At 54.3% G+C, this 21,815-nt stretch overlaps 10 protein-coding genes across 10 annotated transcripts; 5 read left to right on the forward strand and 5 right to left on the reverse strand.

Annotated features, from left to right (window-relative positions):
• The first annotated feature begins 45 nt into the window (after positions 1-45).
• On the forward strand, positions 46-3,024 carry BO97DRAFT_383402 (tRNA (cytosine-C5-)-methyltransferase). Its single transcript, XM_025693357.1, has 4 exons — positions 46-93; positions 195-364; positions 471-2,573; positions 2,634-3,024. The coding sequence occupies exons 1-4, from the start codon at positions 73-75 to the stop codon at positions 2,977-2,979; spliced, it is 2,640 nt and encodes an 879-aa protein (XP_025554887.1). The 5' UTR covers positions 46-72; the 3' UTR covers positions 2,980-3,024.
• Positions 3,025-3,168: 144 nt separating this feature from the next.
• BO97DRAFT_383405 (zinc-dependent alcohol dehydrogenase) lies at positions 3,169-4,375 on the reverse strand (the record flags this gene model as incomplete). Its single annotated transcript, XM_025693358.1, has 3 exons — positions 3,169-3,270; positions 3,321-3,777; positions 3,840-4,375. The coding sequence occupies 3 exons, from the start codon at positions 4,373-4,375 to the stop codon at positions 3,169-3,171; spliced, it is 1,095 nt and encodes a 364-aa protein (XP_025554888.1).
• Positions 4,376-5,530: 1,155 nt separating this feature from the next.
• zpr1 (zinc finger-containing protein ZPR1) lies at positions 5,531-7,298 on the forward strand. The gene is made up of 3 exons (XM_025693359.1): positions 5,531-5,785; positions 5,847-6,529; positions 6,586-7,298. Exons 1-3 carry the CDS (start codon positions 5,672-5,674, stop codon positions 7,154-7,156), a joined length of 1,368 nt encoding a protein of 455 aa, XP_025554889.1. The 5' UTR covers positions 5,531-5,671; the 3' UTR covers positions 7,157-7,298.
• Positions 7,299-7,834: 536 nt separating this feature from the next.
• Positions 7,835-8,794, reverse strand: cyp5 (putative peptidyl-prolyl cis-trans isomerase). The gene is made up of 3 exons (XM_025690328.1): positions 8,697-8,794; positions 8,574-8,639; positions 7,835-8,496 (listed from the first exon to the last, which is right to left on the reverse strand). Exons 1-3 carry the CDS (start codon positions 8,706-8,708, stop codon positions 7,924-7,926), a joined length of 651 nt encoding a protein of 216 aa, XP_025554890.1. The 5' UTR covers positions 8,709-8,794; the 3' UTR covers positions 7,835-7,923.
• A 490-nt stretch (positions 8,795-9,284) lies between these two features.
• Positions 9,285-10,758, forward strand: BO97DRAFT_361820 (uncharacterized protein; the record flags this gene model as incomplete). Its single annotated transcript, XM_025692430.1, has 2 exons — positions 9,285-9,469; positions 9,531-10,758. Coding segments are annotated over 2 exons (1,413 nt in total), but the record flags the coding sequence as incomplete, so codon positions are not given.
• A 418-nt stretch (positions 10,759-11,176) lies between these two features.
• BO97DRAFT_337669 (queuosine 5'-phosphate N-glycosylase/hydrolase) lies at positions 11,177-12,594 on the reverse strand (the record flags this gene model as incomplete). Its single annotated transcript, XM_025691500.1, has 4 exons — positions 11,177-11,613; positions 11,674-11,905; positions 11,975-12,129; positions 12,180-12,594. 4 exons carry the CDS (start codon positions 12,592-12,594, stop codon positions 11,177-11,179), a joined length of 1,239 nt encoding a protein of 412 aa, XP_025554892.1.
• Positions 12,595-14,013: 1,419 nt separating this feature from the next.
• On the forward strand, positions 14,014-16,862 carry BO97DRAFT_361825 (E1 ubiquitin-activating protein ubaB). The gene is made up of 6 exons (XM_025692431.1): positions 14,014-14,518; positions 14,607-14,777; positions 14,888-15,124; positions 15,177-15,301; positions 15,362-15,426; positions 15,484-16,862. The coding sequence occupies exons 1-6, from the start codon at positions 14,459-14,461 to the stop codon at positions 16,686-16,688; spliced, it is 1,863 nt and encodes a 620-aa protein (XP_025554893.1). The 5' UTR covers positions 14,014-14,458; the 3' UTR covers positions 16,689-16,862.
• Positions 16,863-17,056: 194 nt separating this feature from the next.
• On the reverse strand, positions 17,057-18,380 carry BO97DRAFT_337500 (SDR family NAD(P)-dependent oxidoreductase; the record flags this gene model as incomplete). The annotated part of the gene is made up of 3 exons (XM_025691496.1): positions 17,057-17,214; positions 17,350-17,806; positions 17,895-18,380. The coding sequence occupies 3 exons, from the start codon at positions 18,378-18,380 to the stop codon at positions 17,057-17,059; spliced, it is 1,101 nt and encodes a 366-aa protein (XP_025554894.1).
• Positions 18,381-18,919: 539 nt separating this feature from the next.
• Positions 18,920-19,306, forward strand: BO97DRAFT_337300 (elongin C; the record flags this gene model as incomplete). Its single annotated transcript, XM_025691488.1, has 2 exons — positions 18,920-19,049; positions 19,119-19,306. 2 exons carry the CDS (start codon positions 18,920-18,922, stop codon positions 19,304-19,306), a joined length of 318 nt encoding a protein of 105 aa, XP_025554895.1.
• A 441-nt stretch (positions 19,307-19,747) lies between these two features.
• BO97DRAFT_361831 (tRNA-splicing endonuclease subunit SEN54 family protein) lies at positions 19,748-21,703 on the reverse strand. Its single transcript, XM_025692432.1, has 3 exons — positions 21,522-21,703; positions 20,671-21,440; positions 19,748-20,603 (listed from the first exon to the last, which is right to left on the reverse strand). The coding sequence occupies exons 1-3, from the start codon at positions 21,635-21,637 to the stop codon at positions 20,161-20,163; spliced, it is 1,329 nt and encodes a 442-aa protein (XP_025554896.1). The 5' UTR covers positions 21,638-21,703; the 3' UTR covers positions 19,748-20,160.
• Between the last annotated feature and the right edge of the window lie 112 nt (positions 21,704-21,815).

A 21,815-nucleotide genomic window follows, 5' to 3' on the forward strand; every position in this document is an offset into this window, starting at 1 on the left:
AAGATTTCTGCAGCGGAGAAATTGCGACCAGTCCCAGCCTACTCCAATCTCTCACATCAAAACTTGATCATCATGGGTAAACGTGGAAAGAAGGTATGTTTGGCCTTGGGAACTCTCTGCGTGGCTTAGAACGTTCTTGTTCTCGATCAATCCGGTTGTTGTCGTATCGAACTCGTGCTGATCCCTTGTCGCAGGGTGGCAGAGGCGGCGAGCGCCAAAACTGGCAGCAAATCTCCAGAGAGAACGAGAAGTTCGAGAATTACTACAACTCTCAGGGATTTATTCCGGAGGAGGAGAAGGAGGCCTTTTGGACCGCTCTCAAGAGAGATCTCCCTAACAGTTTCCGATTCACTGGCTCGCGAGGGTACGTCATGCGCCAACCAAAAAGCCTATCGGCGTGCGAAACGCCGCGCATGAAAGCTGTGCGACAGGCTATATCGTCTTCAATGCTGACCTTTTCCCTTGCGCAGCCATGCTCTTACCGTTCAGAAGAAACTCAAGAACCAATATATCCCCGAGATCACCTCTATTAAATATGAGGGCGACTTTGTCGAGCCCCCTCGCCCGGTCCCCTGGTATCCCGATGAGCTCGCCTGGTCCATGACCACTCCCAAGCAGGTCGTTCGTCGCTTTGCGCCTTTCGCATCCTTCCAGAAGTTCCTCGTTGCCGAGACCGAGGTTGGCAACATCAGCAGACAGGAGGTTGTCAGCATGATCCCCCCGCTCCTGATGGATCTCAAGCCTGGAATGACGGTTCTGGATATGTGCGCCGCCCCCGGAAGCAAGTCCGCGCAGTTGATGGAGATGGTCCACACCGGTGAAGAGGAAGCTATGCGACAGGTTACTCAGCAGGTTGCCGAAGGCACGGCTGGCGATGAACCGATCGGACCTGAGGGTCTCAACGACGATGGCAGAACCACCGGCTTGCTGATCGCCAACGATGCCGACTACAAGCGCGCACACATGCTTATTCACCAGATGAAGCGCCTGAGCTCCCCGAACCTGATTGTCACCAATCACGACGCTACTTTGTTCCCCTCGATCAAGCTGCCCTCCGAGCCCGGCGTCAACGGAAAGCCTGGCAAGGCTCGCTACCTGAAGTTCGACCGTATCCTGGCAGATGTGCCTTGCACTGGTGATGGAACTGCTCGGAAGAACTGGGGAGTCTGGAAGGATTGGAACGCCAACAATGCTCTGGGATTGCACGCCACCCAGGTCCGCATTCTCGTCCGTGCCCTGCAGATGCTTAAGGTTGGCGGCCGAGTCGTCTACTCCACTTGCAGTATGAACCCCATTGAGAACGAGGCCGTCATTGCTAGTGCGCTTAACCGGTGTGGCTCTGCGAACGTCCGCATCGTGGACTGCAGCAAGGAGCTTCCGGAACTGAAGCGCGCTCCTGGTCTTCGCTCCTGGAAGGTGATGGACCGTGAAGGTCGCTTTTATGACAGCTGGAAGGAGGTCGAAGAGCGCAAGGAGAAGGAAGGTATCAGTGGTTTGGGCAGAATCGCTGAAGGCATGTTCCCGCCTACCGAAGACTTGCCTCTTGAAAGGTGTCTCCGCATCTACCCCCACATGCAAGATACTGGTGGTTTCTTCATTGTTGTCCTTGAGAAGTTGTCGGAGATCCGCGCCAAGCCTGAGGACTCTTCTAAGGTTATTCCCAAGGCCTCTATCGCTGCGCTTGCTGAAGAGCTGGAGTTCAAACAGAAGCAAGGAAGCGGAGAACCTTTGGGGAAGATCGATGCTTTGGATGACCTCGTCGCTCACGACAAGGAGGCGGATCTGGAGGCGGAGAAGAACGCGACCGTTGCCGAGGCTACACACAATCTGCCTTATTCGGCCATCACCGAGCCATCTGCCGCTAAGCGTGATGCGGACAGTCTTGAAGATGGGCTCCCTGCTAAGCGGACCAAGCTTGAGAATGGCGCTGAGGTTGTCGTGGGTGACCGTCCTATCCACCCTCCTGCACCTGCCGTCGCCGAGGTTGAGACTTCCGATGCCACTCCGGCTCCCGCGGAAACCACACAGGCTTCGACCGACTCGAAGCCTCAGGCTCCTCAGAAGCGGAGGAATGGCCAACCGGTTGAGGAACCGTTCAAGTACTTGGATCCTAACCACACCGAGCTCGACCCGATCTATGAATTCTACCAGATTTCCAAGCGGTTCCCCCGGGACCGCTTCATGGTCCGCAACGCTGAGGCCAACCCGACGAGAACCATCTACTACACTAGCGCCCTGGCTCGCGATATCCTGAGCTCAAATGAGGGAGCTGGTATGAAGTTCGTGCACTGCGGTGTCAAGATGTTTGTGAAACAGGACGTGCAACGTGAAGGCGTATGTCGCTGGAGAGTGCAGACCGATGGCCTGAGGATGCTCGAGCCTTGGCTTGGCCCTGCTCGGGCGGTCACCCTGACACAGAAGGAGACTCTGCGGAGCCTTCTCGTGGAGATGTTCCCGAAGGTTGACCAAGATGGCTGGAAGGAACTCGGGGAGATCGGAGAGCGCGTTCGGGACATCCCCATGGGATGCAGTATCCTTTACATCCGGCCTGCCCCCGGTCAAGAAGGTTTCACGTACGTACAGAAGAATGGTTCCATTTGCTCTATATCATAAGAAGGCTAACCAAGAACTAGTGAGAACATGGCCCTTCCCCTTTGGCGCTCGATGTACTCTGTCAACCTGATGCTTCCCAAAGAGGATCGCCGCGCGATGCTTCAGCGTCTGTTCAACGACAACACCCCGCTGGTGAACACTACGCACAAGCGCTCAGCGGAGACCGAATCCTCGACTCCAGTGACTCCTGCGCTTGAGGAGGCTACCGGAGAAGAAACCCCCGCTGCTGCTCCCATGGAGACGGAAGAAGACGTGATTCAACGGGAGAACATTGCGCTGGGTGAGGCCGAGCAGGAACAGATGGACTCTTGGGAAACTTATACAAAGGCTGGCGACGAGGAGGATCGCTTCAACACGACTGTATAATACTTTTGAGGCCCTTTTCGGAAACATTTACCGGGCGGCTAGGCCATTGAAAATAATTGAATACTCTTTTGCTCTTCAAAAGTATTTACATTACATTTGTGAATTCATGTTCAGGTAGACTAGGGTACTGAGCAATGTCGAGGACGAAAGACTGCCAAGGTAACCCGATTCCCCCAAGGTTGCCAGGGACTAGTTTGCGACCTGAAGCACCGCGCGCCCAGCCACTTGACCTTTCTTCATTTTCTCGACCCACGAGTTGAGATCTTCAAGCTTTCCCTTAGACAAAACAGGCTATCTGCTGTTAGCCGGACTGCTTCGAGATTCGAGGAAAGGTTTCTTACGTGAACCACATTTCGTGCGGTGAAATCCAGCGCCTCTTCGACGTCCTTCAAATTCCCTGTCACAGTACCAACAATGTTCAGTCGTTTAAGAGACAACAGCATGGGAGGAGCTCCCGCCAGAACAGTTGGATCTGCTGGCAGACCGACAGCCACCAGCGTGCCACTCGGACGGAGGTATGTGGGTGCCGCCGTATAAACGGCCCTAGTCGCTGCCGTCACAATCACCCCATGCGCTCCATACGTCGTGATCTTTCTGATCTCAGCAGTGATATCTGTTGTCGTGAGGAAGTCAATGTACACCTCAGCCCCGAGTTTATGACACAGCTCTCGTTTGTCATCCCCTCCATCGATGGCGATAACTCTCATACCCATCGCCCGTGCATATTGGATCGCCAGATGGCCCAGGCCACCACCAGCTCCGGGGAGTACAATCCACTGGCCAGCCTTGACGTTGGAACTATCGCAGGCACACTGTCAGCATCCCTCGACAATCTCAGATAAGGGCCAATAAGCATTTACCGTTTGCAGGCAACATAGGCAGTCACTCCTCCGCACATGATAGGTCCCGCCTCTTCGTCCGAAACCCCGTCTGGGATCTTGGAGGCATATCGTCCATCCGTAAGGCAGTATTCCTGGAAGGTCCCTGGGGTAGTAAAGCCGCTGTTGATCTGTCTGATGCAGTTTACTTCATCCACCCCGCTCAAGCAGAACTCGCACTCGCCGCACGTCTTCGCGATCCACTTGATCCCAGCGCGGTCTCCGATGTTCCAACGACTCTCCATCCCTTCGCCAATCGCCACGACAGCGCCAACACCCTCATGGCCTGCGATCCCGTTGGCCTGAGATTTCATTGCGACACCGAAACCCTGCCATTCATCTTGAAGGAGAGACTTGTCGGAACCACAAACTCCGGTCCAGGTAATCCGGACCAAGATTTGCCCTGGTCCCGGGAGTTCCACAGGGACGGTCTCAATGCTGGTAGTGGCTGTCTCGCCTGACCCGCTGCGAACCGCAGCGCGTTGTTGCTTTGGGATCGGGTTGGTCCGGATGGTCATTGTGTAAGTGCGATGGTTTCGTCGAATATACAGGGTTGAAATGACTAGCGAAGGAGAAGAGTTTGGCTCATTCTAACGCGCAAGAGGGGTACGTGCTGCTTTCTTTATAGCTGCTGCTCCTCATCTACACGTGATGAAAATGTCAAGGATGCACTCTTTGCAGCAGCTACTAATGAACTCAATTCACCATTAGCATAGTGGACGATCATGCACATTCACCCAGGAAGAAAAGTCCTAGCATCATCCAGCGTCGACATTGGTGGGCAAACTGGTATATCAAAAGACCGCGCGTTAGTATCTGCAGACTACTGTTCGAAAGCATCACCCAAGCAAACATCTTATCGTGACAGATCGAATGTCACTCTTTACCCCCATTTGAGGCAGTTCTTCGGCGAAATCTGTTGCAGAAATTCCATCGACCAGGACATACCGAGGATGCCTGGCGACCCCGCTCCACCGCCCATTGCGAGAGGGGGTTTCGCAGTTCCTAATCTGGTAGGAGACCTGTGCTGCCTGCGTGTTTCTCGTTCATGTACGGTTATCACCAATGAAATCAATGCCTGACTCGAATCTTTGCCTTTGTGACCGGGGTTGTTGCAGGGAATGATTGGCAAGCATCCCTGCAGCAACCTCGGGCATAGTAGGTCTTCCCCGCATCTACGGAGACTTGAAGGAACGACATGGGGTCGGTCTGCACCACCTGATAAAGGTCTGTTCTCTTTATCCAATGAAGAAGAGAAACAGGGGCCCAGAACGAGATCACGGAGCGCGGAGGGGAAGCTCGACTATCCCCGCCGTGAAGTGGCCGTCTCAAGATTGGGATTTTGTTAGCTTTCCTCCTTCCTGCACGACCATGGCCAATCAAGATTGTACTGTGCATGGCTCGGGGCTGGCCGCAGACGGGTGTCAGAAAATCCGACTGATTTTCATATCAAAGTCGAAAATCGCATGAAATCAACCCTCCCAGTAGTGCAAGTGGCCGACTATGAATACTTAGGTCTATCGCAACTTTACTGCCATGAGGCCTCAGGCATTCAGGGGGTCCATGCCCGAAGTGGGCGGGCTGACTAATTCCTCCGCTGCCCCTCCAAAAAATTACTGCCCCGCCACTTGCAATGGAGATCGAGTGGAAGGAAAAGGAACGTTCCCGCCGACGCTGGCTAAAATTTCCTCTGGTGATTATAAACTTATACATTCTCTAACGGATCCCACTTGGGAGTCAACTTTTGCGATTAGACATTGTCGTTTCTTCAAGATACCCTTTGTACACTTTTTAGACCTCATCACCTCTTCATAATGTCTGCAGACGGCGAGCAGGTGGCTTTCCAAAAGCCCGGCGACCTCGTCGAGCGCAACTTGGACACTAACATGATGTCAGTGGAAAGTCTTTGCATGAACTGCCACGAGAACGTATGTGCTACGATATCTATGTCTAGAATCTATACAGGAGTACTAATGCGCCGGTTTGCAGGGAACCACGAGATTCTTACTCCTCCGTGTGCCTTACTTCCGCGACATCATCCTCGAGTCTTTCGAATGTGACCACTGCCACTTCAAGAACAACTCGATAAAGTCCGCATCGCAAATCCAAGAGAAGGGCGCGAAGTACACGCTCGACGTCGAGGATGAGACCGACATGCAGCGTCAGGTTATCCGCAGCGACGTCTCCGTCTTCAAGGTCGAGTCCCTCGGCATTGAGATGCCCAAGGGTGAAGGTCAGTTGACCACCGTTGAGGGTGTCATCCAGAAGATCCACGAGTCTCTGTCGAGCGAGCAGGACTTGCGCAAGGAGCAGGCACCCGAGCTGCACGATGCCCTGGTGCCCATCATCGACAAGCTTCAGAAGATCCTCGACCGCCAGGGCTTCCCCTTCACCATCTCCCTCGACGATCCCACCGGCAACTCCTGGATCGCCCCCACCCCCCAGGACTCCGGCCACAAGTACCGCCGCCGTGACTACCTGCGCACCCACGAACAGAACGAGGAGCTCGGTATCGCTGGTGACCCCAACGCTGCGAAGAACGAGGGCGAGGCTCAGCCCGAGCAGGACGACGACGAAGAGATCATTGCCGGCAAGGTGTACTCCTTGCCCTCCGAATGCCCGGCTTGCTCCAAGGACTGCTTCGTGAATATGAAGAAGATCGATATCCCCTAGTAAGTTCTACTGTACCCCCTAAGAGCAACTAGGCAGCTACTGACATGGTATATAGCTTCAAGGAGGTCATCGTGTGGGCTACGGTCTGCGATCACTGCGGTTACAAGTCGAGCGAAGTAAAGACCGGCGGCAGTGTGCCCGACAAGGGCAAGCGCATCACCCTCCGCGTCGATAACGAAGTCGATCTCTCTCGTGACATCCTCAAGTCCGATACTTGCGCCCTGTACAGCAACGAGCTCGAAGTCCGCGTCGAGCCCGGTACGCTCGGTGGCCGGTTCACCACCGTCGAGGGTCTTTTGACCGAGATCCGCGACCAGCTGCACGGCCAGATCTTCGATTTCGCCGACACCAGCGCCGGTGACAGTATGGCCTCCGACGACAAGGAGAAGTGGGAGCGCTTCTTCAAGCGTCTCGACGCGGCTATCAGCGGCGAGATGAAGTTCGTCATCACCCTCGAGGATCCCATGGCCAACAGCTACGTCCAGGACCTGTGCGCCCCCGCCGTTGACCAGCAGATCACTACGGAGGAGTACACTCGTACTGACGAGGAGGAGGAAGAGCTCGGACTGAAGGACATGAAGACCGAGGGTTACGAGGCTGAGGAGAAGCCCGCTGAGCAGCAGTGAAGCCGGTCTCTATACCCATAGACCTTTCTCTTTTTATTTTTCTTCTCGTTGATTGATGATGACCTTTTCTTGGTTTCACGATGCCCATGATCCATTTACGGTGTTGTCTTGACCAGTTTTTTTTTTTTTTTTTTATTCCTGCAAGATATCCGAGAATGAGCATTGTTATACGGTGTGGTTGTGGAGCGCCTTTTTCTTTCTGGTTGTGCATATACAAAAGTTTGCCATGAAAATAGATGATATAACATTCTCGATATCTACTTATCCTCTTTCTTTGCGTTGTGTAGCACTGGCTGTAGTAGAGTATAGCTTGAGGCCGTGTTTCAGGCGTTGGCTGTGTTGATGTGCAGGTCACCGGAAGCCCTCTCCGTTGCTCCCGGATCCTGGTTGTATGGCAGACCTGTATTCTGCAGTGACCTGGAAACCACTGGGAGGCGTGGTATGATGAGATCAGCTACAGCTGCATCTGTGCAGCCTCGGGCAAGCCAAGCAGGTAGACATGGTCTCTGAATGACGCGGATATCGCAATTTGTGCGTTGCCGTATCGGATGAGTGCACGATCTTATCCTCCAGGAGAGGGGGCATGACATACTCACAACCGGCCGGGCTTCAACCCAACCCAATCCGAGCGAATGTCACTGGTATCTCACGCCGTGAGCTCAACGACGTCGCTTTCAGCAAGGCCACCCCAGTAACCCCAAGATGAAACCCCGCTACCCTCGCCACCAGAACCACCAGACAACATCCGTCCGACAAAATAAAGCAAATTACCGCGCAAACGGATTAGCATGAATAGTAACAGACTTGATGGCCAAAGCCTCCCACTCGCCCTCCTTCTCCTCCCCAGGCCCAGGCTGCACGACCCGTCCCTTCTTATCAATCTTCGCCTTCGCCTGCTCCAACCTCGTCAACACATCCCCGCCCTCATCCTGCGCCGTCAAATTCAGCACCTTCCCGAACACAGTACTCGCGCCATCCAGATGCGGCGCCGCCGCGAATGTCACAAAGAACTGGCTCCCGTTGATGGTCGCGCCGGTCGCGCCCTGCGCCCCCGGCGCCGTGCGGTCCTTGACCGGCCGCGCCGCCATCGACAGCATCCCGCGCGTGTGGTGCTTCAGCGCTGGCAAATGGATCTCCTGGTTCAGGGCCGAGGGGTGGTGGATTGACGTTCCACCTTTTGGGATCGGTCCGTCGATTGGGAGGTATGGTCGTTTCGTGTCTGGGTTTGTGGGCCCCGTTTGCGTGAGCGAGATGTCGCCGCCTTGGATCATGAAGCCGGGTATTAGGCGGTGGAAGGGCGTGTTGTTGTAGGCGCCGCTGGCGCTGAGGGCGAGGAAGTTCTGTTTTTTCGCCCCTGGGGTTAGTTTGGGTGTGTTGGTTGGGTTGGGTGAGGGCCTGAACTGAGTGTCTGGCGTACCTCTGCGGTTTTGGGGACCGCTTCGCAGAATAGCTCGACCTTGAGGTCGCCGTGTGTGGTGTGGAGCTGGTCTTGTTAGTGCTCGTGCAGTTGACGAGTCAATTACAGAATTAGATGGCATACCGTGACAGACATGGTGTCTGTGTCGTGTCTGTGTCGGTTGAGCGGAGGATAGGTATAGTACAGTAGAGGAACCTGACAGCTGCTCTATCGGAAGTGGTTATCGGCGATCGGCCCGGCGCAAATCGCCTGCAACAGTAGGACCAGCCTGGAGCCTGAGAACCATCCAGTCCATTAAAGGCGGTAGTTCACCTGATTGACCGCTTTCGACGGCAGAAACTAGTGAACCTCGCAACGAAAACTACGGAAAAGCGCGGAAATAAGCGGATTTTAAGACCGAACAGCGCCGGAAAAACATTCCAGGAAACTGTTCGTTTTAGGCGGTGGCAGAAACCGCAAGGCGGCAGAGCCAATCTGCCGGTCACATGATAGCCATGATACTTGATCCAGCACTCCTCTCGTCGGTCTAAAGCTCTTACAAAATCACCTTCTTCGGTAGAGGGGATCTTGAGTGTTCAGGTATATGCTACTACTGGAGTATACCTGTTGCTATCACATTGAACCCATTGGCCAGCTCTTCCCCCCCCTACGGCAATCGCGCCACCAGCATCCAGCTATCTGCTTCATCTCATACTTGCGCCAGCAACCAACATGAACAACAGACCGGTGGAGCAGGCGCTGGCTACCCTGCTGCCGACTCATGCACAGGACCTCCCGCCGGATCTGCTCAGTCTCGCCATCTCGCTTGTCGCGCAGTCGCGCAGCTTCTCGGCGAGCCTGAAGCCCGAAGAAGAGATCGCGCGGCCCTACGCATGCGCGGAGATAGCTTGCAGGAGGTACGCACCTACAGACAATCCGCAAGCTCATATCCCAACCTGACTAACGACCGCATCACAGACTAACCCGCGCGCTCAAACTACCCTCGCTCCTCGGCCACCCGCCCTGCCCGCCGCGAGCCTACAAGAAACTGTACGCCTTCCTAGACCGATCCCTCTCCTCCGGCGGCAGCTCCGCACCAGGTACACCGTCCCGAGCGCGTTCCACGCCCTCCACGCCAACGAAAGCCGCGGCGGCGCGACGAACAACCGCGCAAACGCCCTCCAGGACCCCCGCAACCGCAACCGCAGCAGGTAACCTAACAAACACGCCCACGCAATCCACCCCATTGAAACGACCCCTACCCCCGAACGACACTCCCACGAAACCAACCCCCACCCCCCGCAAACCCACCACCACCGCCGCTGCTCGCACGTATGGCCTCTCCACCTCAACCAAGATCCCGGACGCCCCGAACTGGATCATGACCTCCATCCGCACAGTCTGTAAGACACTTTCCACGCCGGCCCCGCGAATGAGCACCTGGTCGCGGCCCCCGATCTCACGCACCTTGCCGCCGCACATCTTCGCGGGCGTGTCCTCGATCCTATTCTTCGTTTCCGAGGTGACGGCCACTAAACGCGGGGAAGATTCGGAAGATGACGATGATGACGAGTTGCTCGAGTTTTTGGAGCCGATTCTCACGGTCCGCGGGGATGGCGAGGCGGACGAGGAATATAGGGAGCTTGTGCATGCGCTGGTCGTCGCTGTGTATTTCCTTGTTCTTGCTAGGAGGCGGCAGCCTGCTGAGGATGAGGGGGGCGGCCAGGCTGGGTCTGGCTCCGGGGCGGCGGACGACGCGAAGGTCATGGATAAGAAGACGTTCACGGAGATGCGGCAGACTGCGCTCGTGAGTCTGGGTTTACCGGCTACCGAGCGGAGACACCGCGAGGATGTCGATCAGTGGATTGCTGTGATCATGGAGCAGGGTTGGGCGCAGGGGAGGGAGTGGTTTGAGAATATCCCGCGAGCCGGGGAGTGGGATGGCGATGCGGAGTTTATGTCGGATGCGGAGGGCGAGGAGGCTGGAGATGGTGATGGAGGAGGAGGAGGTGGTGGTGCTCAGGCGCGGAAGAGGTTGCGTATTCGTTCGGAGCTGGGTGCTGGTGCGACATCCGGCGGCCTGCTTCCTGGTCTCGGGACTATGATGCAGGATCGCGTCGATTGGCTGAGTGAGGACCGCAGGGAGGATTATTTGCTCTGGAAGGCGGATATCATGGCCCGCGTGGAGCAGATTGAGAAAGCGGCTGCGCTGGCGGCGTGAGCTCTTTGCTCGTTTACAATGGTAGGATGTATGATTAGTCGATTCATTGTGAGAATATGATACCCATGGAGATCAGTGTTGCTTGCAGGCTTGCTCTGGCTGGAGAATGAAGACCTCTGTAAGAGCTAATGTATTGAACGAGTCTCTTTATGAATCTAAGGATACGACTCCCCGATACCATCCACAATCAGCACACTGAACAGCAACCCAACGCTGACCATGGTATTAATGCATCCATCTCAGCGAGGACAGTGCGACACCTAACTACCCGCTAAGAGAGGCAACAACTCCACCAAGAACCGGTATAAGAGTAACAACAACAGCAACAGCAACAATAAATAGGGGTATAGTGTATTATACAGGTGCCGCACAAGAAATAAAGCAAGTCAAACAGTTTCTTTCTCTAGTACCAGATACTCCGGGTGCGATGATGCGGGATGGACTCTTGGCCGTCCTTCTCCAACTCCTTCATGGTGTCATACAGAAAGAAATCGATCAGGATGGCGTTGATACCCCTCGCCGATATTTCCTGGAACCCGCCCTTGTTCGGGGCCGTTTCGGCGAAATAGCTCTGCTGTGCCTGTTCTTGGGGAACTGTGTTGTCTTTTTGGTCTGCGGCTGGGTTCTGCTCGGGTTTTCGGATGGGTTTCGTTTTAACTTCGGGGTGGCGGCGCTCGATCTCGCGCTTGATAAGCTCGACGCACCAGATACTGGCGCCGCGGAGCTCGGTTTCCCAGTTCGAGCCGCTGGGGATGAGCTTGAGGTCGCGGATGTGGTTCTCTAGCGGGGGTGAGTACATCAGGCAGCCGAGCTGGTGGAGCATCTGGGGGATGCGGTAGTCTGCAATGAACATGGTTAGTGTGATCAAACGGTGAGGTTGTAGGTTCGATGAAAGCTGACCTGCGAACATGGTAATGGTGTCAATGTCGTGAAACTCGCCGAACCCCTCGCCATTGAAACACGCCCACAGGTCCGCGACCAGGATCTGGGCCCGCTTGTAGATCCGTACTCGGCGACCATTGAACGTGGTCTCATCCCTGAAGCAGGCGAACCCTTCTGTGACAAGGTTCACAAGAGCCGCGGCCGAGTAATTGGCGCTGTAGATGCAGTTCAGGAAGCTGCCTTCGTATTCCTGGGTAGAGGTAGAACACGTTAGTATCACCACAACACTGCCACACAGGCCTCCGGACTGTACACATACCCTGCACAGCACGCGACCAGCCTCGCGTAAGCACTGCAGGCGTTCCTGAAGTAGCGGAATCTCCTCCTCGGTGGCAGATCGGAACACATGCTTGATAACCTCCTCGGTGCATTCTTCCTCGTTGGCCCAGAACTCCGGACTGGTGATGGGGATATCTGCAGCGGTCAGCATGCGGCAGAGTTAATTATTGAGCCGTAAAACCTACCCTCGTCCAAAGCCCGTTGTAGCGCAGCCACTAGGCTCCAATATCCTGTCCACTTCTTACCCCGATACTCGATCGAAAAGCGCTTGTCGCTCGGCAATTCCGACCAGAAACTGAAATTGAGAAGGTCCATGGTGAAGATAAAGTCCACGGTGCTCTCGTCCTTGGTCTTGGGGTGTAACTCATGCGCGGCCCAGGTCTGCGTTGAGTACTCCTTCTTCTGCATCAACTGCCAGATAGTCTCGGCGGCTTCCTTCGTCTTGGCCGAATTCAGGGCAACGTCGATGGCATTGTCGAAGATATACTGCGCGTTCTGCAGGACCTTGGTCTCGGCTGTGTGTGGGTCTGGCGATCCTCCCAGGCCTAGAGTTTTGCGAAGGAGAGCAACCAACTCGGGATCGGCTTCGTCGTCGGACATGGCGGCTGAGTGGGTCTGCTCAGTGGAATTGATATAGAACTGAGGGTGTCGGGAGGGAGCGCCGACGAACGATGTCGGAGAGAGTCTGGGGATGACTGCCGGACGTCTTAGATGATGGGTGAGGTTCTGGGGAGGAACAAACGAAGAGAAAGAATGTCGGTGGGCGAAATATTGGCGAACAATTGAAGGAAGAGGTTTACTCCGCGGAAGACAGGCACCGACAATGGACGGTTTGTGGTTGACCCAAAGACTGTGGTGATCGGGTATCGAGCCGATCCAAAGAGAGTTGTGAAGTGCTGAAGAGGTCAAATCCAGTGAGATCGATGGGCCAGAGAGTCTTCTCATGAAAATCCAGTGCTGCTAAGACAAATGCTCTGGCCAAGTGCACAGGCAGCCCCTTGTGGAGATCCCAAATATTTTTTTGCAGTTGTGATATCCCATCCCTATCGCTTATCGGGAATTCCTGGCCACTTTTCCGAGGGGGCGATAAGGCACGCTTATATAAGCCGATACAGGAGTCTTCCTTCTTTCTTTCCTTTTTTGAGGGGAGAAACACAACTGGAGATAAGATCGGATGCTGGTCGTAAAGCTAAGAAACTGTCTTGGACCATTAGCTGTGTGATTGGCCGGTGCCTATACCCATCTGAAACATAGTGTTACAGAAGAATAGACAAGCATTTGGCGCGGATTCTGGGTAACGCATCTCAATCTACAGAGCAAGACTTGTACGATGTAGAGACAGGCTACTACTATTAGCATTGAGCTTCCATGTGCAAGAGCTTCGCCGGAAAGGTAAAATCGGGAGCGAACCCAGCCGGGGTCCTGGGGTCCGGAGCGATCCATAGTGTCCTCAAACATAAGTCAGATCTATTCAGCTCTGGAGCTGGGCCACAGCTTAGCATGGAGGATGTTCTAGACCTGGCATCTAGCATCGCTGTCATCGAGAAGCATCAAAGGTAGGCGGGGGCGAACTGCGCAAGCCTGGGAAGCTTCCAGTTTGCGGATGCTGATGCATGGTGATCAGTGACGGCAAGAGGATGAATCAACACCACCTGGCAATGCGATGGTCTTCCCATGTACGAGTAAAATACTCCGTTTATCCGGCCTTATGCGGGATGGGCCTAGATTCAGAGATAGAATGTGAGGTCTCACAATGCGGCCGGGGGGATGCAGCAGCTTGGCTTTCTGCTAGTCCACAGACTTGGGGGTATGAACGATCACTTCCCGAGAGGAAGTCAATCAGGAAGCAAAAGTACCTTTCGAGTTCCAGGTAGCGTGTTCCTCTCCAGGTCAGCCTCGTGTTGGTGCGACAAACAGGGAAGGGCGATCGGATCACGGACCGCCACCTTCTACGCTTGGCCGGGCATGGTTCGTTGCTTTCCGCCGAAAGGCAGTCAAACAATTGCTCAGCTTGCATAGACATTTTTCTCGCTCCGCTCCCCCGTTTCATGCCCATTCAGGCGATGCGATAGGGGTATAATAGAAGGGGAGGGTGTGGAAGTGAAGTGAAGGGTAAGTTGAGTTGAGGGTGGGATGAATGAAGAGTGAGTGAGGGTCGGAAGAGTTGCCGTCATTTCCATCTGCAATCCAAACCATTCCCGGCCCTGACCTCACTTACTCACTTTAAACACCGTCCCTTCTTCTACCCTTCACTTGCTTTCTCCGCTTGGCTCTCCCTTCTCGACTACCTTCCTCCTCCACTTCAAATCGACCACTCTTTTCGCTTCAACTCCTTCTCCTTCTTCTTCGTCCGCGCCGAGTTGTTCACCGGCGATGCTTCCTTATCTTTCATACTAAGAACGACATCCTCCGTTTCGGCTTTCCTCCGTTCGCCGCAACCGCATCCGCAACCGCAACCGCAATCATGGCGCGCGACACTTATCACAAGCGATCACTGGGCACTCTCTCCCGACGTATCAAAGAGGTACTCCAAATTGCTTCTAATCTGTTGCCCTAATGTACACTGGCCCCTGTTTGTGACCATAGTAGCTAATACACCACCGTTCGTCTAGTCGCGTGTGCTCCTCGTCGGCGCTGGCGGCATTGGCTGCGAGCTACTGAAGAACCTCCTCCTCTCCGGCTTTGGCGAAATCCACATCATTGATCTCGATACAATCGATCTTAGCAACTTGAACCGTCAGTTCCTTTTCCGTTTCGAACACATCAAGAAATCCAAAGCACTGGTGCGTCACTCTGACCTTGAATGTGTTCTCCCCGCGCGGCCCGGCTGTCGTCAACCCGCTCTTGACCTCCCTTGTAACACATGTCTAACAAATGATGTCGCTACAAATAGGTTGCAAAGGAGGTCGCACACAAATTCCAACCAAGTGCCAAGCTCGAAGCCTACCATGCCAATATCAAAGACAGCCAATTCAACGTGGACTGGTTTGCCACTTTCGACGTCGTTTTCAATGCGCTAGACAACCTCGAGGCTCGTCGTCATGTGAATCGCATGTGCTTGGCAGCAAACGTGCCGTTGATCGAGAGTGGAACAACTGGATTCAACGGTCAAGTGCAAGTCATTAAGAAGGTGAGCTTCCCGAGGTTGCTTGTCGATCGCGCATGGTACTGATGACTGGCAGGGCTTGACCGAGTGCTACGACTGCACTCCGAAAGAGGTTCCGAAGTCCTTCCCCGTTTGTACCATTCGCAGTACCCCCAGCCAACCGATTCACTGCATTGTCTGGGCCAAGAGCTACCTCTTACCGTAAGTCGCTTACGGAAATGCTAAACAATAGCTTCTTTGAGCCATGCTAACTGTCTGTAGGGAGTTGTTCGGTATCAGCGAGGAGGATTCTAGTGAGTTTGATCATTCAGAAGATGCAGAGAACTGTGAGTATTGCCCACGTCAAGTCCGACATAGCCGTTCACGGTCTAACTTGGGGACAGCTGCGGAGATCGAAAATCTTCGCCGGGAAGCACAGGCTCTCAAGGAGATTCGCCAATCGATGGGCTCTGATGAGTTCGCCAAGAAGGTCTTTGACAAGGTTTTCACTGAGGATATCGAGCGCCTACGTGGAATGGACGATATGTGGAAGAACCGCGAGCCGCCAGAGCCTCTGAATTATGAAAAACTCAACGAGGAGTCGGCTGACGTTTCGACCACGGTCTCAAGCAATGACCAAAAGGTCTGGTCTACAGCTGAAGACTTTGCCGTCTTCAAGGACAGCTTGGATCGATTAAGCAAGCGCCTCAAGACGTTGCAAGAGGCTACAAAGAGCGACGTTAAGCCGATCCTGGTGTTTGACAAGGACGACGATGATACGTTAGACTTTGTCACAGCAACAGCAAACCTGCGTGCGAAGATCTTCAGAATCGACCCTAAGTCCAAGTTCGATACCAAGCAAATGGCAGGTAACATCATTCCCGCAATCGCCACAACAAATGCCATGACCGCTGGTCTGTGTGTGCTGCAAGCCTTCAAGGTAATGAAAGGCGAATACAACCAAGCGAAGATGGTTTTTCTTGAGCGGTCGGGTGCGCGGGCCATCAACTCCGATTCTTTACAACCTCCCAACCCGAATTGCCCGATCTGCTCAGTCGCACATGCTCGTCTCAAGATCGACCCTAAGCGTGCAACTGTCAACGACCTAGTTGAACAGGTTCTTCGCCTGCAACTGGGATACGGCGAAGAGTTCTCGCTCACAACGGAGTCCGGTATCATCTACGACCCTGACCTGGAGGATAACCTGCCAAAGAAACTGTTGGACCTGGGCGTGAAGAATGAGAGCTTCATTACCGTCATTGACGATGACGACGAGCCACGCGTCAATCTCGAGCTCGTGGTGCTAGCAGCCGAGCCTCCCGACCAGAACGGCGCGAGCGACAAGCCGCAACCTATTTCTATCGAAACCATTCCCGACATTCCGCGGAAACCAAAGACACCGACTCCCGCAGTCCCCGAGCAGGTCAATGGCGTGCCGTCGGATCCATCAGTCGCAAAGCGGAAGCGTAGCGCGGACGAAGCAGGGCTGAGCAATGGAGACGACCGCGCCAAGCGGGTGGCCGGCATCTCCGAAGCCAACGGGGACGGGGCAAATCCTATCGTTCTAGACGAGGGAACCGGTGGTGCAATTCTGATTGATGATGATTGAACGATACCAGATATGTCGGCCATTTAAGGCATTCTCTGTTCTGCCATCTGTCTGCCATATCACATCGCACGGTAATGTGTTTCCTTTTGAACTTAGACTACTGGCGCTCGATTGGCATGATGTGTCTCCACTTCGATGCATGTACCACTATCTTCTGCCTTGACCTATCTGGATGAATGAATAAAGTGAAATTCAATATCAATGACACTATGATACCAAGCACCTACACTTTCACCACATAGAGAGCCAACGTAGCCACTACAGTACATTATTATATGCCAGATGCGATAGTATATATGACCCCAAGACTAGGTAGCTAACCCACAAACGCCATATAATCCAACCCCCTACAAATCCACCCGCTGGTATCAAACCGCACTCAACCCGCCATCCAGATTCAGCACACAATTATTCGCATACTCATTCAGCGCCAGAAACACTGCCGCATCCGCCACCTCACGGGGTAACCCGAACCGGCCCAGCGGGATACTCTGCTTCAACCGGGTAGTTTCCCCCTCGCTGAAATCTGCCCCGACAAACAAACATTAGCTCAATTCATTCCAATCGTGCACCTGAATTCACGCCCCAAGACGGAAACGAGACACTTCGATCCTCTCATCTCATCTCCTTATCAAAAAGCCCCAAGGGAAAAGAAACTCACCCGCGATCATCGGCGTCTCCACATACCCAGGCACAATAGCATTCGACCGCACAAGCACCCCGCGCATCGACGCCGCCGTCTCCACCGCCACGGACCGGGTCAATCCCAGGAGTCCCGCCTTGGAGGCGGCATAGGCGACGGCGCCCGTGCCACCCTTGTGCGCCAGCAGGGACGCGACGTTGATGATGCTTTTCGAGGTCGGCGGCTGCAGCTGGTGTTGGTGCTGGTGGTTTGGTTCTGCGGTGCTGTCAGGGGAGCTACTGGGGCGTTGCTGCTGCTTCTGCTTCTGCTTCATGTGGTTGCGGATCGTGGCGCGCAGGAAGGCGCGCGTCGTGAGGATCGCGCCTTGGAGGTTCGTGTCTAGGATGCGGGAGATATCTGCTGGTTCGGATTTCGGGAGGATGCTTGAGATGGAGAGGCCCGCTGCGTTGATCAGGTGGGTTGGGTTGGTTGTTTGCTTTGTTGGGGGTTAGTTCTGGGGTGTATGGACGAGTTGTGTCTTGGGGGACTTGAAGCGCGGGAGGGGGGGTGGTGAGTGGTCTTACGATTGCTTTCTCTAGTTCGCGGGTCCAGGTCCCTGCGTTGGATACGTCGCCTACTAGGAGGCTGATGCGGTGGGAGGAGCGGATTAGCTCGTGCTCTGGGGCAGCGGTGAGCGAGAGGTTTGGTGCTTCTGAGGGGCTGGATGGACTCTCGAGTTTGGAGGCTGCTTTGACCAGGCGCTCGTAGGACCGTCCGACCAGGATCACTTGGTCGATGCCTTCTTGCAGGAAGCGTTCGGCGATCGCGAAGCCGATGCCCGAGGTTCCCCCCGTGATCATGCAGGAGCGGCCTGCGAGGCGGTTTGATAAGGTGAATGTTAGGGGACTGGCATCCCCGGAGATGGCCGAGTATGCCTGTCTCTTGGTTCGTGTTGTAGCGGAGATGGAGACTGGGTTTAGGACGTGGGCAGAGGGGAGTCGTGCTGGTACTCCTGATTGAGATATTCTGCTGGATGCTGCGCAAAGGCGCAGTGCGTGCTTTGGATACATGATCGTTCGGGAAGCTGTGGCTCTCCGGCCTTCCTTTCGCAACTCAGGTCTCAATTGCACTTGACCTGTTGGCAGAGTGCGGTATAGTGATACTATAAGATCGTTACTTAGCATTGGTCCTGATGAATTGGGCGAAACAAAAGCAGTAACCCGCTGAAGATTACCCTTCGAACCGAGTCAGACTCTATGCCCCAACTACGCAGTCTTGCTCATTGATCGATCAAATAAAGATGAAATCAAAGTAGAGTCGTTTTCAACAACTATAAGACAATCTTCGCGAATCGATGAAATAGGTAAAGAGCAAGAAAGTATGCCTCGGAAGCGGTCCGAGCTTGAAGCGACGCACGGACCAACCGACGCCGTCATTCCGCGGAGACTTTCATCTTATATCTCGCTCTTACAGCCCGAAACAAAGGAACATCTCTCGATAAATGCGCTGCAGCACATGACAATATAAGCCGCCTTCGAACCTTCCCATGCCTTAGCAGACCATTTTACGGAGCTACACACATACCTCCCACCCCACCAATCACACTACCATGGCATCAACAGACCAAGAACAGCAACAGCCGTTCGTGACGCTCGTCTCGGGCGACGGCTTCGAGTTCGTCCTGCCGCGCTCGACGGCCTGCATCTCCAAGACCCTAGCCATGATGTTCGATCCCTCCAGTGCGTTCTCCCGCGCCCGAGCCACCCTGCCTGGCCACTGTCCCCGTACTAACGCTGAACAACCGGTAGGCAAGTTCTCCGAAGCGCTGTCCGGCCGCTGCGTCCTCGAGAACATCAGTGGCGTCGTCCTCGAGAAGGTCTGCGAGTACCTGTGCTACAACGAGAAGAATAAGACCCAGATCAACGTCCCGGATATGGATATCCCGCCTGAGCTGTGTCTCGAGCTGTTGATGGCCGCGGATTATCTGGATGTTTGATCTCCATCTACCCGCGTTACGCTACGCTCGCTCGCCGTTTTGCGGTAGCGTATGAGGAGTTTCGGGGGTGCGTAACTGGGTTAGTTGTGCTGGAATCCTTTTTTTTTTTTCCACATTTCTCGTTCTTGCTGACTGAGGGAGGGTAGGCTTTTCCATTTGATCTCCAAGAGACTTCTTACCTATAAACCATATTTCCTCATGTCCCGAATTGAGGCACATATGGCGAGAGTAAAATGGTTCGAGCAAAGAACTCGGTAGCTCCGAGGTTATCACCGTTCCGTTTCACGGAAAGCTAACAGACCAAAGACGAACTGCTACAGCGGCCCCATACTTGCATACAACATACGGTGTGACGATCTCATGTGAAAACGATACTGGATAACGGTTTTCTTCTCTTTATTTTTTTTTTTTTCATTTTTCATTCTTTTACTCATGTACGTTCAAATAGGAGTTGACAGCTTTTGTGCTGCCGGTTTGTCTTCGGTCTACAATTTATCGGCGTCGGAGGGGCATCTTAGATATTATACCAAGAGATTTTTCACACTGGCACATTCAGTGCCGCTCGCACCTCACTCCGCCCTCTGCACTTCTCACTTCTGCCCGTGACTCACGGAGAAAGCCATCTGAGCATCTGCATCCGTTCTTTTCACAACATAGGCGGATGCCCTAAAGATGATGGCAGATTCACCTTGTATCCCCTCTACCCAGCCCTCATCCGTACATTCGTGGATCGCAGGGCTTTGTCCAGAGAACTATTCCAAATAGGGGAGACATATGCTTGGTGGCTACATAGCCGAGCCATTCGTAGGTGTGGCAGTGAATTTGAGCCGCTTGGCTGCACACAGATCCGATTCTCATCGCCCCTTCGGCTTCGGCCGGTACTGTGTCTTGTTGGCTACTGCCTTTTGCTTGTAGAGCTTCTCCTTGCCGAAAGCTGCCTCCGAGATCCGTAAATAGCTCACGACACCCTCGTCCACGACGGCCAGGATCACATTCCGGTACCCGTGGCGCAGCCGCATATACAACTGGCGGCTCATCTTCTCACTCGACGGTGGGTCCAAGGGTGTGCTTTCGAGCAGAGCCCCCAGCTGCGATAGGGTAGGGAAGGAGGTATGCGCACGTGCATTGACCACTGCGATGCGGAAATCGGGTGCTGGCGGCGCAGACTTCTTGAACGGGGTGGATGGTTTGTAGACATGGAACACAACACGGTAGGGCGCCTGCGCGGGAGACCCCGGATTCAAATTCGCAGTCGGGTCATACCAGGGGATTATCGAGAGTTTGCTGTAGATATCATCTGGACATAAGTATAAGTTAGCTCAGTACAATGAGCGGGGCACGGTTGGATACAGGCACCCACTGACCATAGCTACGGTGGAAACCCACGCCCGCAACGGGCCCCAATGCCGTGTTTGAACTGGGAGGACAGAGCCACTTCATGAACCTCGAATATATCCCTGCTAGCCCCGCACCTTGCTGTCGGATGTTCTCTGAAGCCTGAGGCTCATTGCTGCTCGCCTCCTCGGCCTCGTCATCCCAGCCCGGAGCCCGGGTGACCGTGTACCCTAAGCGCCTCAAGCCCGTGTAGACAGAGAACCTCTCACTGTTCAGCCCACCCCGAGACGCAAACGCCGCATAAGCAGCCTGCAAGCTCATCGGAATCTCCGAGTCCTCGACGCTATGCTCATCCTCGTCGTATCCCACCTCCGAACGAGGCCAATGAATATTCAGACTCCCTCTCTCCAGCATGAACAGAGCCTCCTCGGGAAGTAGCCAAATCCGGTTCCACCGGTCCGCCTGTCCCATCGTCTTGAAGAGGTTGGACTTCGGGTTTGCGACATAGACACAGGCATCTGGGTGGACATTTCCGATCGCTTTGCTCGGAGATTCCGTAGGTTGAGTTTCTTCTGTAATAGACTCGAGATTCGAAGTAGTTGGCGGAGGGGCGACGGGACCAATTGGCGCGTACACGCCCACTATCTGGTTTTTGGGGTGGTGTATGCGAGGGTAGGAAAGGGCGTTGTGCATCGCCTGTCGAGAGGCGGAGAGGACGTCGGCTTGGTAGAGCGTTGGGTTCGGTTCAAAGTCCTTTTCGCCGCGTTTGGGTATACTAGCTTGAGAGCCATCCGAGAGACTGTTTCTATTAGCATCCTAGTTGGGCTTTCTTCCAATGCCCTTCCCAACCAAGAATGTCATGAAAAGGGAGCGAACTCACAAGGAAATATTGCTCAGCATGCGAAAGTCCTGCGTCTCGTCGGATAGGTCGACTTCGATGTGTGCTGACCCATCCTGGGATGGCATATGTATCGCCGCTTCGTCGGTGTCCGCCATTGTGTATGATAGGGCCGGTTGCGCAGGTGCATGCGCCGGACTGGTTGCGGGGAGATAGCTGTCGAGCTGCTGGGGTTGGATGGGAGAGAAGAAATGCAGGTGGGCGGATCGGTGATAGATACGGACGGGCGATAAGAACTCTGCCGCGGCCTTTTGTTTGCGCGGACATCAAACATGC

The sequence above is a fragment of the Aspergillus homomorphus genome, assembly GCF_003184865.1.
Source record: "Aspergillus homomorphus CBS 101889 unplaced genomic scaffold BO97scaffold_4, whole genome shotgun sequence".
Lineage (NCBI taxonomy): Eukaryota > Fungi > Ascomycota > Eurotiomycetes > Eurotiales > Aspergillaceae > Aspergillus > Aspergillus homomorphus.

Bases quoted from the DNA above. Each gene is read 5' to 3' on its own strand.
- BO97DRAFT_361825 (XM_025692431.1), top strand. From the start codon at position 14,459: ATGGCGCGCGACACTTATCACAAGCGATCACTGGGCACTCTCTCCCGA. The intron at 15,302-15,361 runs GTAAGTCGCTTA...AACTGTCTGTAG, and splicing joins GCCAAGAGCTACCTCTTACC to GGAGTTGTTCGGTATCAGCG. The intron at 15,427-15,483 runs GTGAGTATTGCC...ACTTGGGGACAG, and splicing joins TTCAGAAGATGCAGAGAACT to CTGCGGAGATCGAAAATCTT.
- cyp5 (XM_025690328.1), bottom strand. The intron at 8,497-8,573 runs GTACGCCAGACA...GCGAAAAAACAG, and splicing joins CGGTCCCCAAAACCGCAGAG to AACTTCCTCGCCCTCAGCGC.
- BO97DRAFT_383402 (XM_025693357.1), top strand. From the start codon at position 73: ATGGGTAAACGTGGAAAGAAG. The intron at 94-194 runs GTATGTTTGGCC...CCCTTGTCGCAG, and splicing joins TGGGTAAACGTGGAAAGAAG to GGTGGCAGAGGCGGCGAGCG. The intron at 2,574-2,633 runs GTACGTACAGAA...ACCAAGAACTAG, and splicing joins CCCGGTCAAGAAGGTTTCAC to TGAGAACATGGCCCTTCCCC.
- BO97DRAFT_361831 (XM_025692432.1), bottom strand. From the start codon at position 21,637: ATGGCGGACACCGACGAAGCGGCGATACATATGCCATCCCAGGATGGG. The intron at 21,441-21,521 runs GTGAGTTCGCTC...TAATAGAAACAG, and splicing joins ATGCTGAGCAATATTTCCTT to TCTCTCGGATGGCTCTCAAG. The intron at 20,604-20,670 runs GTCAGTGGGTGC...ACTTATGTCCAG, and splicing joins GGGTTTCCACCGTAGCTATG to ATGATATCTACAGCAAACTC.
- zpr1 (XM_025693359.1), top strand. From the start codon at position 5,672: ATGTCTGCAGACGGCGAGCAGGTGGCTTTCCAAAAGCCCGGCGACCTC. The intron at 5,786-5,846 runs GTATGTGCTACG...GCCGGTTTGCAG, and splicing joins GCATGAACTGCCACGAGAAC to GGAACCACGAGATTCTTACT. The intron at 6,530-6,585 runs GTAAGTTCTACT...CATGGTATATAG, and splicing joins AAGAAGATCGATATCCCCTA to CTTCAAGGAGGTCATCGTGT.